Consider the following 19,405-nt stretch of genomic DNA (forward strand, 5'->3'; position numbering starts at 1 on the left):
TTGTACGTACATACGTTAACTTACTAACTTACATTCGTGTACACATTGTGTCTTTATAAATAGTATATGTGTGTACGTACATACGTATTTTTCAATAATACATTCGTGTTCTATACACGTCTCACGTTTTAAAAAAAGCAAACATACAATAGTCGTATTGTACTTGTACGTACGTATTTTTAATGTTTTATACACGTATTGTTTTAACAAATTTCAATAAGACACATACAAATAATTCTCACATATTATTGAATAAGAATAGCATGTGTTATAAAAGTTACATGAAAATATCATATAGTGGAAGATTAATATCCACTTTGGATATGTTGAAACTAGCAAATTAATATTTATAAGGGACAAACTAATGCAACTAGGAGAGTCCTTTTTTATTTTTTTTTATTTTTGTATTAAAGGGAATAGCCCCTTTTAGAGCTTCTCCAGCGGCACAGCCCAGCCCGAGGCTAGGGGAGGAAAAAAAAAAAAGGTGTTCCAGCGGACAGCCCAGGCCCGAGGGCAAGGTGGGACCCAGCAACTTGGGCTGGCCCGAGGGCAAGGTTGGCCCGAGCTCCAACCCTCGTTTTGGTGCTACAGTATCGCTACAGTATAGCTACAGTGCTGCTACAGTACGCAGTGCTACAGTGATGCTACAGTGTCTGGCGCTATAGTACCACTAAAAGTCCACGTGTCGCACTCTGAGCTCTCCGATCAGATTTTTTTCTCCAATCCAACGGCAGCCAATTTTTGTGCAATAAAAAAATGAAAAAAAATTGAATTTTAAAAAAAAAAATACCAAAAAAATACTCTTTTTTTTTTCTATAAATACCAAAAAATTTTCCGATTGAGATATGAATTTTATAATAAATATTGATATGTACGAACCCAAAAATATTATCTGAAAATATTACCCAAATTAATTATTTTCATTAAAAAATAGGAGGAAAAAACAAAAAAATGAATAGTAATTGCCATGGCTAAGGGCAACGGGTGGAGACACAATTTACTATTTGTAAGGGCAGCCACTATTCACGTGAATAGTGCTTGCCCTAGCTCCACCTTTGCCATGGCTAAGGGCAAATGGGTGGAGTTGCTCTTAAACACATTTTTACAGTATAGCCGGGCGGCCACACTACAAATTTTTTTATTAAAAACAGTATAGCCGGGCGGCTATACTTATTTTTGACACGTGGTACATTAGAGAAAGAAGGTCATCCTTTTTTTTAAAAATAGTATAGCCGCCCGGCTATACTCCGTGTTTTTAATTTATTAAAAAATAAAAAAGTGTTGACACGGGGCGACAAATAGATGGAACAGTATAGCCGCACGGCTATACCCATTTATTAAAATTCTTTTTAACTGCTCTGTTTATTCTTTTGGTAAATAGTATAGCTGGGCGGTTATTCTCGATTTTTGTCCGGATCCTTTTCTTTTTAAAAATAGTATAGCCGCACGGGCATACTGTGTGAATATAATATATTTAAGATAAATGTACTAGACATGAGCGGCCTGAGAGTAAGAGAGAAAGTGGGAGGGGGTGCGGTGAGTGTTAGACATTTGCCCAGGTTTTTTAATATTGAAGCAAAGGAATTCAGAATCAAGGTTGATGACCTTTCCTATGGAGGATCAATCTTGATTACAGAGAAGGTTAGAGCGCGTGTGTTCCATGTTTCTCTTGAGCTTAGATGTGTGAATTGGCTGGTCAGAGAGTTGCAGAAGCTTTTGGAAAATAAAGAACAGAGATTTTTCCGACAGTATAAGGGAGATTCTTATCAAGTGTGGATGGAAAAGCTTAATAATGGAAAGGGTCTTCATATGCGACTGACGAAATGCGTACATGGAGTAGTTAGGACTGTAGTTGTTCCTCAGGGTCGAAACAACTTCGGATGGGTTTTAATGAAAGAAAATTTAGAGATCATATTGACAGGGAGAATAAACTCGAACATGGTCAACCCAGCGGCCGAAGCTGATTTTTTTCCCTTCGAGTGGCAAAGGTAGATCGGTGGGTAAAACTTACAAGGAGGCGGTAGAAAGTGAGAATGGGCCAGAAAGGACGGTTACTGAGAACAACACTACGGTTGGGAATTCGAACTGGAGTTGGGTGGTGGCCTGTGAGAGGCAAGTTTTACATCAATCTTGGAGTGATATCAGGATGGCCCTATCAAGCTGGTTAGATAAAGAGGTTGAACTATTTCCATACCAGATTTACAGGGCCTTCTTTGTTTGTGATAGTAAAGAGGAGGCTATGAGAGTTAGTAGCACAGGGAAGCTGGTGATGGAGGGACAAACAGACGTACTTTTATATAGTTGGGAACGTGGCCTGGAAAATAATATCCCTAAAATTGTTAGCTATGGTGGCTGGCTTGGGGTCTCTGGTCTTCCTATGCACTGGTGGAGAAAAGATTTCTTCGAACGTATTGGGAATGAATGTGGGGGGCTGATTGAATTGGACCAGAGGACGGAAAACTTCAAGTATCTATTCGAAGCAAGAATCAAAACCAGGAAAAATCAAGTCGGATTTCTCCCCGAGATTGTGATTCTCAATGAAGGATCTGAGAGCTATTTTGTGAAGATTAGACCTTTATCTCCTGCGATTAGGCCCACAAACTCCCGGATCCCTCCGCCTAAAATGGCGGGTGGCCAGAAACCAGTGGAAACAAGCGACGGTGGCGGTCTTTTCAATCCTGGGGATATTTTTTCTACCTACGTGGTGGGGGAAAGGGGCAATCACATCGAGAAGCGGAACTTCGAAGGTACCGAGAAGGATCTTGATAGATTGGCGGCTAGAACATTGGAATGCGGAAGTGGGATCTGTGGGATTGGCAGATTATCTGGGTCGCAGGCTCCACAGCTGGAGCCAACTACGAAGCCTTGTCAATTTCCAGTAGATCTCGTCAGAAGGTCAACCAAGTTGGTTGTTAAAAAATCCTGCGAATGGGATATTAATTCAGGCCCAAAAATTGGGCCTGTTTCGGAAGTCATTTCTGAGCCCAATCCTGCAATTAATTCCTTATCTAACTCTGGGACTGGAGGTAATTGCGACCCAATACTAAACCTTCAGGGTAATGGGAGTTGGGCTGGACCCGCTCAACATGAAACCAGATTTAGATCCAAGTTCTGTATTTTAAGTGGAAGAAGGACTCTATCTAGAAGACGGTGCGTCTCCTTCACTCACGATGTGCGACCTGGACACGGAGGGGAGTTTGCAACTATGGCTGAAGAGAGACAGGGGGATGAATCGTGTGATTCTGTGGATGGCAGATCAATCGCTTCAGTTGGGACTGAGGAGGATGATCTCCCATCTGAGGTGGAGGAGACAATTGATGTAATTGAATGCGACGACGGGTCTGTTGCTAGAATTCTGACTGGGCCGACTGATGGGATGGTTTCGAAGGGTCATGGCGGGCTGGAGGATAAAAATTGTGCGGAAGGCAACGAGAACGGCGACGATAGAGTGCCAGGTAAGGAAAGGGGCGGAGATGCTGTGCCTTTGAATCCACAAGACATTGAGGGGGGCAATGATGATGGGATGGTAAGGGAGAAGAATAAAGAAACTGAATTTGTGAGTTACAGCAGAAGAAAGAGGTTGGGGGAGGAGAAACATTCCCGGATTATGGCCAAGCTGAATCTCACGATGGTTCCCATTAGGAAGCAGTTATCACTTGGGTGCCTCTCGAAATCTAGCCGATCAAATGGTGAATCTGACAGGAAGGGGAATCGGAGTTTGACTAGGGTCGAACCGGAAGTGAATAGTGTGCAGTCTACTGTGCTTAAGAGGGAGGTCAAGTTAAATTAATGAAGATTATGTCTTGGAATGTGAGAGGTCTCGGGGAGCAAAAGGAAAAGGGTGGTGGTGAAGGAGCAGTTGTTACGAGTAAATCCAGATATTGTTATTTTGCAGGAGACTATGAAAGAAGTTTTTGATAGAAAACTTGCAGCTGGTGTTTGGGGGTCTAGATTCAAAGAGTGGGTGTATGCCCCTTCAAGGGGTAGGTCTGGTGGGATTGTGGTGATGTGGAATTCTCAAACTATTTCCATTTCTGACTTTGAAATTGGGGAATTCTCTGTTTCTATAAGAATTTTGGATGCTTCTGGGGGGGATTGGTGGCTATCAGGTATTTATGGCCTTTGCCATCCTAGGGATAGAAGAAGATTTTGGGAGGAATTAGCGGGGTTGTTTGGCTTGTGTGGTAACAAGTGGTGTATTGGGGGGGATTTTAATGTGGTTAGGTTTGTATCTGAGAAATCTAACGGAGGTAGGATGACAAGTAGTATGAAGAATTTCAATGATTTTATCGATGACACAAACCTGCGAGACCCAAACCTCTTGAATGCTTCCTTTACATGGTCTAATTTTAGGGAAAACGCAGTGTGCAGAAGACTTGACAGATTCCTCTTTTTTGAAGCTTGGGAAGATTCCTTCCCCCATGTTAAACATACGGCATTGGCAAGAGTTACTTCTGATCATTGTCCAATTCAGTTGGACACCTCTAATTTGAAATGGGGTCCTGGCCCTTTCCGCTTTGAAAATATGTGGATAGAACACCCGGAGTTTAAGAAGAAATTCAAATAGTGGTGGGGGGAAGATCAGATTAACGGATGGGAGGGTTACAAGTTCTCTAGAAGGCTGAGGACTATAAAACAGAAAATAAAGGACTGGAATAAAGAAGTATTTGGGGACTTGGTTTCTGCAAAGAAAGAGGCAGAGGCGAGAATTGCTGCCCTTGATTTGATGGAAGGGCAGGGAGGGTTAGATAATATTCTGAGAAAAGAAAGGGAAGATTTATACTTTATGGTGAGTGATTTAGTCCACAAAGAAGAGTTGAAGTGGAGACAAAGGGGGAAAATCCAGTGGGCAAGAGATGGGGACAGCAACACCAAGTTTTTTCATCGTATAGCACGTGGCAGAAGGAAAAGGAATTTTATTCAGAAGCTGGAAGTAGCGGGCGCTGGTGTGGTTGTCAATGAATGGGAAATAGAGCTGGAGATAATTAACTTCTTCAAAAATCTATATAGCAGCAACGCAGAGGCGGGGTGGTGCTTGGAAGGTTTGAATTGGAATGCAATTAGTGTGGAGGAGGCTGAATGGCTGGAGAGACCCTTTGAAGAGGAGGAGGTTAAAAGGGCGGTTTTCGACTGTGGGATTGATAAATCGCCAGGTCCAGATGGGTTTTCCATGCTTCTTTTTCAGTCTTGCTGGGAATATGTGAAAGAGGATCTTATGAAAGTTATGGCGGACTTCTTCAATTGTGGTATAATCAATGCAATCACGAATGAGACGTTTATTTGCCTCATTCCCAAAAAGAAGGAATCCATTAAAGTTAGTGATTTCCGGCCTATCAGCCTGGTGACAAGTTTGTACAAAATGGTGTCGAAAGTTTTGGCTTCTAGATTGCGGGAAGTCTTGGGCAGCACTATATCTAGTTATCAAAGTGCTTTTGTGCAGGGTAGGCAAATTTTGGATGCGGCCTTGATTGCCAATGAGGTGGTGGAGGAAAGTCGAAGGCTTAACAAGTCTGGAATGGTGTTCAAAATCGACCTGGAGAAAGCCTACGATCACGTGGAATGGAGATTTGTTGATGAGGTTTTGATTAGAAAAGGATTTGGGGACAGGTGGAGAAGCTGGATTCGTGGTTGCCTCGAGACGGCTAATTTTTCTGTGATGATTAATGGAAGACCAAGGGGTAAAATTCGTGCCTCTAGGGGTTTGAGACAAGGAGACCCGCTCTCCCCCTTCTTGTTCACTTTGGTGATGGATGTGTTAAGTAGAATTATGGAGAAAGCTCAAGACACTGATCAGTTTCATGGACTTTCCCCAGGGCACGGGATGGTAGAGGTATCCCACCTTCAGTTCGCTGACGATACCATTTTTTTCATAGAGGATAAAGAAGAGTACTGGAATAATCTCCTTCAAATTCTGGAACTGTTCTGTTTTGTGTCGGGTATGAAAATTAACAAATCAAAATGTTCTCTAGTTGGCATTAATCTTGACGATGGGCTGTTGAATGAGCTGGCTGGGGCTTGGGGATGCGAAGTGGGGGCTTGGCCTATGTCGTATTTGGGTCTTCCCCTAGGCGGGAACCCCAGGGCGATCAAGTTTTGGGATCCCGTTGTGGAAAAGGTGGAGAATAGATTACAAAAATGGAAGCGAGCTTGCCTATCCAAAGGGGGAAGACTCACAATGATTCAGGCTGTGTTGTGTAGTATTCCGATCTACTACATGTCCGTTTTCAGAATTCCCATTGGTGTAGCCAATAGAATCGAGAAGCTTATGAGGGACTTCTTGTGGGAAGGTTTGGATAGGAAAAGAAACCACGCTGTGAGTTGGGAGGTTGTGGGCAAGGCAAAATTCTGTGGAGGGTTAGGGGTGGGTTCGTTGAGGGCTAGGAGTGCGGCTTTGAGGGCAAAATGGCTTTGGCGGTTTCCTAACGAACCTCATGCTCTGTGGCATAAAGTGATCAGAAGTATTTATGGATTGGATACAAATGGGTAGGATGCTAAACCTGCGACTCGGGGATCTTGTCGCAGCCCTTGGAGGGACATTTCTAGCGGCTATAATTTGTTTCTTCAAGGCTGTGTTTTCGTGGTAGGCTGTGGAGTTAGGGTCAGATTTTGGGAGGATGACTGGAACCGGGGTGGTGTTTTGAAAGAGGTGTTTCCAAGACTCTTCAATTTGTCCAGGAAGCAAAACCACAATATTTCCTCTTTTACGGGCTCGGATGGGTTCTCTCTCAGTTGGGATTTTGGTTTCAGGAGGGATCTTAATGAATTGGAGATAACGGAGGCGGCTAGATTGTTGGATTTATTGGAGGGTGTGAGGTTGATCACTTCCAGATTGGATAGGAGAAGATGGAAGCTTGACCCCTCTGGTCTATTCACCTGCCATTCTTTCTGTGCTCATATTCAGAATTGTGGTGAGGGGGAGATCTTCTCCCCGTACACTCAAATTTGGAAGGCCAAGACTCCTCCGAAAGTTAAGATCTTTGTGTGGCAAGCGGTGTTGGGAAAACTAAATACAGGTGATACATTACAGAGACGTTGTCCCTATTTGTGCATCAGCCCTCACTGGTGTGCTCTATGTAATAAGGCAGGGGAGAGCGTGGACCATCTCCTTCTTCATTGCCCTTTCTCTCTAAAGTTGTGGGAACCACTATTGAAGGAAGTCAACACGGTGTGGGTAATACCAGAAGGTTGCTTTGAACTTTTTTCCATCAGAATTGATGCTTTGGGAAGGGGAAAGAAAGCCAAAATTCTCTGGGGTAGTCTGATGCAGGCAGTGGTTTGGAACCTATGGCTAGAACGTAACAGGAGAATTTTTGAGGATTATAAGGGAGTGGGAGTGGCAGAATTATGGGATAGAGTGAAGTTTTGGGCTGCCCTTTGGGCATCAACTTCCCTTGCCTTTAAGGATGTACCCTATCCTACCATTATGCGCAATCTGCTGGCCGTAGTATCTTAAGGGGTTGTTTTATGTTTGGTTGGTTAGATATGTGTTGAGTGGCCTTGTGTCTGTTTCACTGGCTAGTGTTTTTTCTTTTTATCTGCGTTCTAATTGCCCTTGTTTTGATCCTTACAATTTGAATAAAAATGTTTCTATTCAAAAAAAAATATATATATATATATTTAAGGAGTACATCCTCCCTTTTTATTATTTTTTTGAATAAATAGTAGAGCCGGTCGGCTATACATGAATATTTTTAAAAGTATAGCCGATCGGCTATACGAGTTAAATATATACTAATATTTTAACAGTATAGCCGCACGGCTATACGCTTTAAATATATTTGAATATTCAAACAGTATAGCCGCTATATCTTAACCTTTTTCAATTCCTTAAACTAGTAATTATCTTTTAATTTTTATTTCTTTAGTGAATAATTAGTATTTAAATATTTTACTAATTTCATAAATTACTTAATAAATAGTAAGTAATTATTTTATGGACTTTTTAAAAAAAATTTTTAATACAAAATTAGTTTGTTTAGCTTAATATTTCCAATTAAGTAATATCTTAGCCTTATTTAATTATAATAATTCTTGTTTATGTTTTAATTATTCTTTATTTAATGAGTAATTTGTATTTAAGTATTTTAATTAATTTCATAAATTACTTAATAAATACTAAATTAATTATATTAACTTGTCTTAAATAATTTTGTGGACTTTAAAATTATTTCTAATTTCCTAATATAATTTAGAAAGAATTTCATTTATTATAAAATTATTTTAGTATTCGAAAAATGGATTTAAGCCTCCAAATGCTAAATCCAAGTCTTAAACCCTAACCATAAGACTACTATGGGGCACTTATGACTCGATTAGATTTGGAAACTCACATAACTTGACCTACGGTTTTACGATTATAGTTTCGATCTCAATATACGTTTTGTATGATATAACTGGACCTAACCCTAGTTAGTTGAATGCGCCTTGCTGTAGATTTGACCAAATGCATTTGGTCAGTTAAACATTGAAAAGTATATTTAAAGAGCTTTTCCTTATTTTAAGAACATTTTCGGTGTTTGGATTTTGGATTTCGTATTGGGTTCACATTGGGTCAAATATTTTGTTAGGGCGGATAAATGAGTGAGGATTCTAATAGGTTAAAGATCGATTATTTTCAATGCAAAATCAAAATAAAATAAATTTCCTTCATTAGCAAATTTTCAACTTCTCTTATTTCCTATGGAATATATGGAAGCAATTATTCAAGCCCTAATAATACTTGGACATAAACCAGTCCAAAGGAACAAAATTGTCCATTGGGTATGAGCAGGAAAGAAAATTCTCGCCTAATTAGCCATTAATTAGGTGTAGATAATCATGTGGCCAATAATGCTATGATAAGCGTTTTTGGTGTTTGGATTTTGAATTTCATATTGGGTTCACGTTGGGTCAAATATTTGAGTAAGGTGGATAAATGAGTGAGGATTCTAATAGGTTAAAGATCTGATTATTTTCAATGCAAAAAAAAAAAAAAAAGCCTTCACTATCAAATTTTCAACTTCTCTTCTCTCCTATGGAATATGTGAAGCAGTTATTCAAGCCCCAATAATACATGGACGTAAACCAGTCCAAACGAACAAAATTGTCCTTTGGGTATGAGCGGGAAAGAAAATCCTCGCCTAATTAAGCATTAATTAGGTGTAGATGATATCGAATTATGTGGCCAATAACACTATAAAAAAACGTGATAACACTTCCACTTGGCATATCATTATTAGTTGGGATGACAAAACAAAACAATCCCTGTTGTAACTAAGTTTTTCTCGGCCGGCAAAGAATGCTTCCCCTACTAGGATAAAGTGAGGCTTAGGCCCATCACATGTCCAAAAGCCCAAAAGCCTAGAAAGGTAAAAGGTCAAATACGACTAACTAAGGGAAGTACAGTAGGATCCATTCTTGGTCAATAAGCATCTGATAAGTTAGTTACAATCACATATTTCCATATCCATCAAGACTAGTGAACCAAAGATCACACATATCCAAATTAAGTGATTAGCCTACATTCCTAAGTTAAACAAGTAATTGACTTGATGTGTGTACTAAGGGGTCTTAATATACCAAATTAACGCACGATAAGTTGTCTCTCACGACAATAAATCAACTAAGTTAACATCCATCTCATGGAGAAGGTCATTGTTCCTTAAACTAAGAACTCTACTACTTGCTTAGGACTGCTTTTGCAAAGACTTGCGCATAAAATGTTTTTTTGACACACACCACGTATTTTCTTCTTGGTTTTAGGGTGCAAAGGTCCATTCAAATGATCGGAAAATTTATGTCCCTCATAATATTATAGTCCGGGTAATGAGAAATTGGATTGAAGATGAGTCAAAATCTTGATTTGATGTTGTTTACTAAACTATATAAGTAAAAATGATATTGATTTCATGTAAGGTGGTATTTCCTAATTTTCTTGAATCGAAATTGAAATAAATTGAGTTACTATAATTTAATTGTTGTTCAAAATTATATAGGGAGGGGATGGAGGAGGCAAAGCCGACCTAGTCCTCGCCCCTTGCCAACTCTTCTTGTACTTACAATAATAACCTTAATCTTAAATAAATTATTTAAATAGTTTATTATAATGATAGTTAACATTTTCCTATTTGTTTTTTTTTTTTTGTGTTTCCACAAATAGGTTCATTATAATATAACATTTTATACCAAAATCCTTAATGTATTACTTGTCATTTTTTAATTAGTTTTTATCTTATAATTTTATAAGAATCAATTATAAAATTACAAGTGCTAATTGACAACTAAAAAGCAAGGGAATACATAAAGTTTAATTTTCCTTTTTTACATAGAAATTAGAGTTGCGTGATTACATCATATGCGCAATACGACGCCGTGCTGCGTTTCTGTAGAAAAAGAAAACCAGACATTGGCCCGACCCGCATCAGCCCAACATTCATTTCCAGCGTAGCGAGACATGAAATGCGGGTCAACTGTACCGGGTCGGTAACCCAACGTGAGTAACCACCACAGTAACGAAAACAGGTCATACCTGTCATAGTGGAGAATGAAATTTCAGAAAATTGGACATCGCAATTTCCTCAGATCTTCGCAGCTGAACGCAGCAAATTGAAACCCTAGTTTTACTAATCCACCATAGTCATCTTCATCAGGTACCTACAATCTTCACCTTTCAGTTAATTCACTTTTAGAATCCACTATTCCGTCACTGGCATTACTAATTTCCATTCTCTAATCCGAAGCTCTGAAATGTGATTCGTTTTATGGTTACCAAATACCGACTTGTTCTACTTATTGTCTCCATTGTTGATTTCAACAGCATGATGTTAAGAAATTTTAAAAAAACAACTTAATTTGTGAAAAATAGCAAAATTTGATTTTCCTGGATCTATTTTTTATTTGTTTGTTTATTATAGTTGGGGTTTATTGCATGGTACGGTAGAGTGTTGATGATTTGAATTGTTTGAATATGTTAGTGATTAATTTTCACTTGATTAGGAAATTGAGTGGAAATGCAGCACGCTCCAGCGACGATCGAAGAACAGTTGTTACTAAAAGCAATCAAAGAAGAATGTCCGTGGGAGAATCTCCCAAAACGGCTTCAAGTGACATTGTCTTCGAAAGAAGAATGGCATAGAAGGTTAAAGTAGCTGTTGTTTTTGCCACTGCTCTCTTTATTTGTTTAGTTCTACTTCTCAAAGAATTGTCTATAGAGGGTGGTTAAGTACTTCGGTCTGTGAATTGATCGATATTCAGTTTCATGGTTTAATTTTATGTACTGGAAATGGAAGGACTTAAATTCCTGCTTCATTGAAAAGTTTTGAATAATGTCCTGCAAGGCACAGATGAAGGGCAACAGCGGCTATCCTTGGTTTCTGATATTGGTTTGAATATGCTAACTCTGTGCAGGGTAATTGAGCATTGCATAAAGAAAAGACTCCCATGGAACATTTGTTTTGCTCGAAAAGTATGCAAAGAAAGTGAATATTATGAAGACATGATGCGGTACTTGAGAAAGAATTTAGCGGTTCGTTTCTTACTTGGGAAGTTCATCAGAAGTCCTTTCCTTGAATTAGTCTGTGTTGCAGTGCATTGATAGTTTACATTCTACGGGAAGCCTCTTTCTTCTTGATAAGGAAAGAAGTACGCTAACTTTAGTTTTTTGGAGGCCAACTGGAGAAGTTGAACATTTTAAATATATATACTCTCTTCTTACTGTTTTGCATTTAATTTGGTAAAACTGTATTTGGGATATAACACCGTGAATTGGTAAGATTGTTCTCGTTGAACAACTAGGGTGACATCGCTGCTTAGCTTCATCCTTTCATTTTCATATGAAGTGAATTCAGCCATCTAAGCAATTCAGCTTTTTTGACTTATAGCCTTATGTCATCTTATACTTCAGATATAGGTTTCTTATGCCATCTAAGCAATACATGTTAATTTCATTACTTGCAGCTATTTCCCTATCACCTTGCGGAGTATGTTTGCCGTGTAATGCGGGTGTCGCCTTTCAGATATTACTGTGATATGATTTTTGAAGTTATGAAAAATGGTAATTTACCAAATCCTTTCTGCATACGTTGAAATGTGCTGCTATTTTACTGTTCTTACTGTGATTAGTATGAAAGTTTCTCTTAGAAAGTAGGCATGTTAGCTATTTTTCAATTTGCAACACTCTTATTAGTTAGAATAATTGTCTGATTGAAGGTATAGTTTGCGGACTCTATCTGCAGGAGGAACGATGCGTATAAGTTTGTATTGGAACTATAAATTATTCTCTAATAGGGCTTTCAAAGATTTAACATCCTGCGTGTGCTGCTTATGTAGCATCAACTTAAATTATTGGAGACCTGAGGTTCAAACCTAATACAAGTATATAGGTCCTTTTTTAATGCATAATGGTTGTACTTTTTAGCTTCTATGTTGGAAAATTAAAAGCGGAAACTTGTTGTAAGGGTGTGAATTTGGCTGGAAGATGCTGCTTAAATGTGTATTAAGATCGTTTGTTCACTTGTTTTAGGTTGGATAGTGCTGGCGCTTATTAAATCACAAGTCTGTGTATATGTAATTATATAGGTATATGGAAGGAATGGTATTACTTTAGTAACTAGGATTTGAAGTATCGGATACGTATCCGGAAAGTATCTGGGGGAGTATCTGTGCCTCATAGGGAATCAGATGAGGGAAAGTTGTCCGGAAATGATTGCAGTAGAGATCTTAAAAATGCAGTGGATGAGTTAAGATACGTTGAAAGCATGAAAGGTTCTTAGGGGCGATTGCATGGTATGTGGGTAAAAGTTGCAACAAAACATTAATATATTTTCTTATTAGAAGTCCAGGATTTCACTGTGAATATACCCTTCAATTACCTTGAATTGAAAAAAGAAAAGAAAAGAAAAGAGATTCTGAACAATTACATTAAGAGTTTCTTTTCTGTAAACAAATTATGCATTGAGACACTCACATATACTTTTAGCAGCTTATCCTCATTCTCATGCATATCACATTATTTGCAGAACAACCTTATGACAGCATCCCCAATTTTAGCGCTGCAGATGCCTTGCGGCTTACAGGGATAGGGAGAAACGAATTTATTGATATAATGAATAAGTGCAGATCTAAGGTATTAATCAAATTTGCTTGTTTCTTTATGGGTCATTTACTTGTTTATGGGCCACATTAAGGTGCACGCATACCTGGTATGTGGATACAAATATTGCATGGCTACATAGATACCCATAGAAGGTATCATGGTTTTCTAACAAATATCTGGAAAAGATTCCATACAAAGTCAATTTATGAATTCTTTGGCATATTTTAGAGCAACTACAGCCGGTAATTTAAGTCCTATTTATGCTAGACATACTGCTTCTTGGATTCTGTTTTATAACCTTATGATGGAAATGCAAATCCTTTACCTTCAAGATTGCTTTAAGGCCATGGTTAAGCATACTTTATAAAGGGTAACTTTGTATTGTCTTACCTGTTGTTTACTTTATTTTGAGCTATCCAGAAAATTATGTGGAAGCTGAACAAGTCAATTGCAAAAGAACTTTTACCTACACAACCCGTGGATTTTGCAATTGATCCATGGTGGGGAATTTGTCTTGTGAATTTCACACTGGAAGAATTTAAGGTGAGATTTGAGAACCCAAATTACACTGAATGCTTAACAGTGTCATCCTATTGAAAAATTGCCAAACGGCAAATAACACTGGTGATGTGCTTTTTGGCTGACCTTACAGTAACTCACTGTCTTTGTAGAAACTCTCGGAGGAAGAAATGGCAACAATAGATAAAATATGTAAAGAGGAAGCAAATTCATATATCCTGTTCGATCCTGATATTGTTAAGGGTCTTCACCAACGAGGATTAATATACTTTGATGTCCCTGTTTATCCTGATGATCGTTTCAAAGGTCAGTTGTATGGATGAACAGTTGGCTTGCAAATTCTAGCCTCTCTGATTTTATCTTTGTTTACTGCCTTGTTTCAAATGCTTTTGAGTCCCCTGTTTCAAACACTTTTACCTTCTGAAACATACACTGATGGTTTATGGTCATGGATCAACTTTTTTAATTTTTAATTTTTTTTACTTTTAAATTTTGTGTTGCCATTATATTCTTCGTTTTTTGAGTCACTTTACAATCATATATACTAATTGTTGTGTCTGTATGAAGTTCATATAAATCCCACACTTCTCCGATACTTACGTTTTATCTTTACAAGTACTTGGTGAAGCCCAAAATTTTGACCAAATCTAATTCAAGTTTTACCAACATTTTTACAAGTACTAGATGAAATATTAACAATTTTTGTGGTCCAGTTTCCAGGCTTGAAGGGTTTGTTTCCAACAGGGAGCAATCTTACGAAGATCCTATAGAGGAGTAAGGCAGCTGTTTAGTACGAAGATGCCTTTTAATTGTCAATTTGTTATTTGAATTTTGTTTACTGGCTGTGAAACCAGGATCTTAATACTCTAAATTCTATTATTCAGGTTACTATATGCAGTTTTCGTTGTTTCAAGCGAGCATGCAACTGTTGCCGAATTGGCAACAACATTACAGGCCGACCTTGCACAACTGCAGGCTGCTGCGTCTTTTGCATGTCGATTGGGATGGGCAGTGAAAGTATTTGATCCAGCATCTGTTCTTCGAGATACAAGTTTACCTGGATCTCCTAGAAACAGTCTCAGTGATGAAGATGCTTCTCGTCGTAGTATAAGCTCAGCAAATATGTTTGCTGATGGTGATGCTAGTCTGCAAGGAGATGTTTCAGGGACAGAAAACTATGGCCTAAGTTCTTTGCATGATCGTGTTGCGTTTGTTGTTGATGCTAACATAACATCCTATCTTATGATGGGGTCTGTTTCACCAGGTTTGTTTCTTCTTCTGAAGGCCAAATTTGTTTATTATGTTGCATATCATCAACTTCTGATCTGCAACCTGAATCTTGCTGACGTATTAGTCACTTGGATGAAATAGATAAGGAGGCTTGTATCTGCAGTTGTTATTGAAACTTTACCTTAAGACAGATATCAATGTCTAGAAGAAGTACCGTCATATTGGATGCAGTAGGCCACAAATACATAAAATAACGAGAATATGATCTAGAACCTCTTCTTTACAGATGCTCTACCAGTTCCATAAGAGCTCTCAGCCACTACAGTGCCTCTTACAATTTCTCTTTTATGTACTGGTTTACCTTGCAGTGGCACTACAACTTTTCACAAAATCCTTTTTTTTTTGGTGTCCTAAACTTTATTGAAAAATTACCATAGAGGTGATAGTCTTTCACAAGCTCCATCTGTATGTGAAAAAAGGGTCGGCTTCTCAAGCAAAAGAGGTGGAGGTTATTCTCCTTTAGATGGACTGTGCTTAAGTTAGGAAGCGACATAGACTTCTCCCAGAACCTGCTTACACATGGGGAGACAGGCTTTCTGGAACTTAACTATAATTTTTGCTCGATCAGCTTCCTAAAAGTATTTATATACTGTTCAGATCGATGCTTGAACATTTTAGCAGCATTCTGCAATTGTTTCAAACTTGAATCTTTTACATGAGTCTTATATTTATTTTGTTTTCTCATATTTTCTTCTAGGTTTGAAATCTCATGCTGTAACGCTTTATGAAGCGGGAAAGTTGGGTCATGCTAGCATTACGGATCTTTGTAAGGATCTGAGTACACTAGAGGGAACAAAATTTGAAGGAGAACTACAGGAATTCGCAAATCATGCATTTAGCCTCCGTTGTGTTCTGGAATGCCTTCAATCAGGAGGAGTTGCAACTGATGTGAAAACAGATGAAGTTTGCAATAACATGGATATGATAGCTTCAAACAATGATGAGGCCACACTCATAGCTGATGTAACTTTGACTGAAAAATCAGGACACTTGACTGGGCAAGAAGTTGGGTTCGATGATGATGTTTCTGTGAAATCAGGGATGCCCCAGGAAGGTTCTGTTTTGGCTGAACCTGTTAGTGATAGAAGTGATGAAATAATAATTGGTACTTCATCAGAAGATAGCACCAGCTTAACTGAAGTCCCTAAATCAGACTTGAATCTGCAGAGTAATGAGAAACAGGTGCATGATGAAGGGTCAGATGTTGGAAAAGAAATGTTAAAGAGGAAAAATAAATTCCGAGTGGATATCCTTCGCTGTGAAAGCTTGGCGTCTCTTGCACCAGCAACTTTAGATCGGTTGTTTCGTCGTGACTATGATATTGTTGTGTCTATGATTCCTCTTCCACCTTCGTCAGTACTTCCTGGACCAGCAGGTCCTTTTAATTTTGGTCCTCCCTCTTATTCATGCATGACACCTTGGATGAAATTAGTATTGTACTCAACTGTGGCCTGTGGACCTCTATCAGTTATTCTGATGAAAGGACAATGTTTACGCTTGCTTCCTGCCCCACTGGCTGGTTGTGAGAAAGCCCTTTTGTGGTCTTGGGATGGTTCTACAATTGGAGGTTTGGGAGGCAAGTTTGAAGGAAATCTGGTAAAGGGAAGCGTACTTTTACATTGTTTAAATTCACTTCTTAAATACTCTGCCGTACTAGTGCAGCCCCTCAGTAAGTTTGACCTTGATGAATCTGGAAGAATCATCACTATGGATATTCCATTACCCCTAAAGAACTCTGATGGTTCAGTTGCTTGCATAGGGAAGGAATTGGACATGTGCGAGAAGGAAAGTTCAAAGCTGAATTCTCTGTTAGTTGATTTGACAAGCAAGATAGAGTTGTGGACAGTTGGCTATATTCGCTTGTTGAAACTTTTTAAAGAAAGAGATTCAGACCACTTTGCACCTGATGATGAGAAGTTTGAATGGGTCCCATTGAGTGTCGAATTTGGGATGCCACTATTTAGTCCAAAATTATGCAATAATATATGTAAAAGAGTGGTCTCATCGCAATTACTTCAAAAAGATTTACTCACTGAACATCACGATGCAATGCAAAGCTTACGGAAAAGGTTGCGTGATGTTTGTGCAGAGTACCAAGCAACAGGTCCTGCTGCTAAACTTCTTTACCAGAAAGAGCAATCAAAGGACTTTTCACGACATCTCATGAATTATGCAAGTGGAAGGTGGAATCCACTTGTCGACTCTTCTTCTCCCATTTCAGGAGCCTCGAGTGAGCATCAGAGACTCAAACTTGCTAACCGACATCGTTCCCGAACTGAAGTTTTGAGCTTTGATGGAAGCATTCTAAGGTCTATGTCAAGCTTATCTATTCTCCTTTTGCATCCCATTTCCTTTCCCTAACATCTATTTGTTTACTATTTCTACCAGATTTTTGTTTTTACAGTATTTACTATATGAACAATGTAACTTTCACTGGATAATGCATTTTTACGTTTGTGTGTTTTTTTGGACACATAGATGCTTCTCACTTACAAGTCTCTTAAAAGTAATGGATTTACCCTTATAAGGAATAATAAATTATCTACTTGTCTATTAATAGTATTCAGATGATATTCTCTATCTTCTTTATATATGATTGTGTTCAATTTGTTTGCTTTAAATTCTTAATTACTGCTGTTCAGATCATATGCTCTGGCTTCTTTGTATATGACGGTATTCACAGAACTTGCTCTAACCTCTTTGTATTTACTGGTATTTAGATCATATGCTCTATCTCCTGTTTATGAGGCTGCCACAAGGCCTGTTGAAGAAGCCCTTCCAGTTAGCACTACAAAAGTTGAGCAAGAAGAAGCTGACAGCAGAGAAGTAGTCCTTCCTGGTGTTAATCTTGTTTTTGATGGCTCTGAGTTGCATCCCTTCGAGATAGGTGCTTGTCTACAGGCTCGTCAACCAGTCTCATTAATAGCAGAGGCAGCAGCTGCCTCTGCAGTTATTCAACAAAATAGGGCTTCATGATAGAATCTTGCTTGGATGGCGTATATAGAAGAATTCATCATGTTACTAGTGAGTAACAATTAGGAATTGTCATGTCCTTCACGCTTGTTTTATTCTGATTAGTTGGCTCGTCTGCTCATCTTTGAGGTTGGTCAATGCGCATCAGCTCCAGCTTTGTTCAAAGGTAAATACCAGGAGTTTCTTATTGATTAATGTAATTAATTGAATGACTAGTACTCTTTGCAGATGAGTTCCAATAAAATAAAATAAAATAAAAATTTCTGCAGGTATCTCTTTAATTCCTGATTGTGCTTGACATAACTGTCACAAATGACCTGTGTAGTTAGTATTCTTGTAGAATCACGATTTTATTTTCAAACCTTAAATAACCTTCTTTTTTTTTTCTTTTGGGACAAAATGACAGCTTCAGTAGTCCAATCTGATGTATCTTCAATCTACTTGGATTGCTTTGACAAGGACCATTTTTTGTTTTGCTTTTTAAAAGAAGTTAAAGGTGTTGACCCGTGCTACTTTAAAGATACAGGCTTTAAAATTAGTTTCCTGATTCCATGTTCTGGCTCTCTTTAGTTGCCTAGTAAAAGACCTAATCTGAGTAGTTGGTGATGAGGTTAGAACATCTGATTGTATCGCCCCTCAAATTTATTTGCAGACTTTGTGAGACACTTGTTTATGTTGAAGTGCATGGGCCCTAATTTGAAAAAAGAAGAAGATTAAATTAAAATTATTTGCTGTCATCAAGTGCAAAGCTCTTGAGTTGAGCATCTGAAAACATTATTTTCTGTCTATGAAATAGTACTGACTGGAAGGTTTTCCTTTCTGAAACTGACTACCTCTGTAAGTTTTCCCCTTTTGCTTTGCCCAATATTGGTTCATATTTTATTACGTCTCATAAATCCTCCTTTCCTAGGTCTGTTGTCTTTTTGTTTCTATTATAATTTCACTTGCTTGATACCTGTTATATTAATGCAGGAAGGCGTTTTCGTACAAAACTTTGTCAGATTACGGATACACCCCGGGTTTGTAACTACAGTGAAAAGAATATATGGTTTTGCTTAAATATACACTTAAGTGGACATGGTGCTTAGATCCTGGTGATTTATGCCCACCAATTAAACAATACACACTTTTGTTTCATTTTACTTTCCTTAATTCTTTGTTCTTTTAGGGAGGTGGGGATAAAAAATGATGCACATTTATTTCTGCAATTTTCATTAATATATGAAAGTATTCTTGAGGAAAGAAAAGAAAAAGGCATTGTGTGGTAAAATTGCTCTCGACGTCTTATGTGAGTTTTCACTGTGATAAGTTCACACGAGTCACACTTGTAGACGAAATGATGTGGTGAAAAATGATGAAGGATGTATTTTCCTTTTTTATTTTTTGAAGAAGTTATTCCGTGGACCTCCTCTTTCGAGTGGGCGGAAATGAAAAATTGATGTTAGCTAATTATGGTTGGAAAAATGTTCATTTATTTGGATGAATTCGTGGAAGAAATAAATGTATTTATTTTATTGTTATGCTTGTAAGTAACACCAAAGAATACCAGGC

At 38.3% G+C, this 19,405-nt stretch overlaps 1 protein-coding gene across 2 annotated transcripts; it reads left to right on the forward strand.

Annotated features, from left to right (window-relative positions):
* On the forward strand, positions 10,496-19,368 carry LOC18790488 (protein FAM91A1). Of its 2 annotated transcripts, XM_007225319.2 has the most exons (12): positions 10,496-10,628; positions 10,975-11,116; positions 11,386-11,503; positions 11,935-12,031; positions 12,996-13,102; positions 13,493-13,615; positions 13,744-13,897; positions 14,305-14,365; positions 14,476-14,855; positions 15,579-17,190; positions 17,602-18,020; positions 18,827-19,368. In XM_007225319.2, exons 2-11 carry the CDS (start codon positions 10,989-10,991, stop codon positions 17,855-17,857), a joined length of 3,036 nt encoding a protein of 1,011 aa, XP_007225381.1. In that variant the 5' UTR covers positions 10,496-10,628; positions 10,975-10,988; the 3' UTR covers positions 17,858-18,020; positions 18,827-19,368. The 2 variants fall into 2 exon arrangements, with proteins under 2 accessions (XP_007225381.1, XP_020409985.1); XM_020554396.1 differs by lacking the exons at positions 10,496-10,628; positions 10,975-11,116; positions 11,386-11,503; positions 11,935-12,031 and having other exon boundaries at positions 13,016-13,102; positions 13,485-13,615; positions 18,827-18,996.

This window comes from Prunus persica, chromosome G1 (assembly GCF_000346465.2).
Source record: "Prunus persica cultivar Lovell chromosome G1, Prunus_persica_NCBIv2, whole genome shotgun sequence".
NCBI lineage: Eukaryota > Viridiplantae > Streptophyta > Magnoliopsida > Rosales > Rosaceae > Prunus > Prunus persica.

Excerpts from the sequence above, each read along its gene's own strand:
- LOC18790488 (XM_007225319.2), top strand. The coding sequence starts at position 10,989 with ATGCAGCACGCTCCAGCGACGATCGAAGAACAGTTGTTACTAAAAGCA. Across the intron at positions 11,504-11,934 it reads ACTTGAGAAAGAATTTAGCG|CTATTTCCCTATCACCTTGC; the intron begins GTTCGTTTCTTA and ends CATTACTTGCAG. Across the intron at positions 14,856-15,578 it reads GATGGGGTCTGTTTCACCAG|GTTTGAAATCTCATGCTGTA; the intron begins GTTTGTTTCTTC and ends ATTTTCTTCTAG.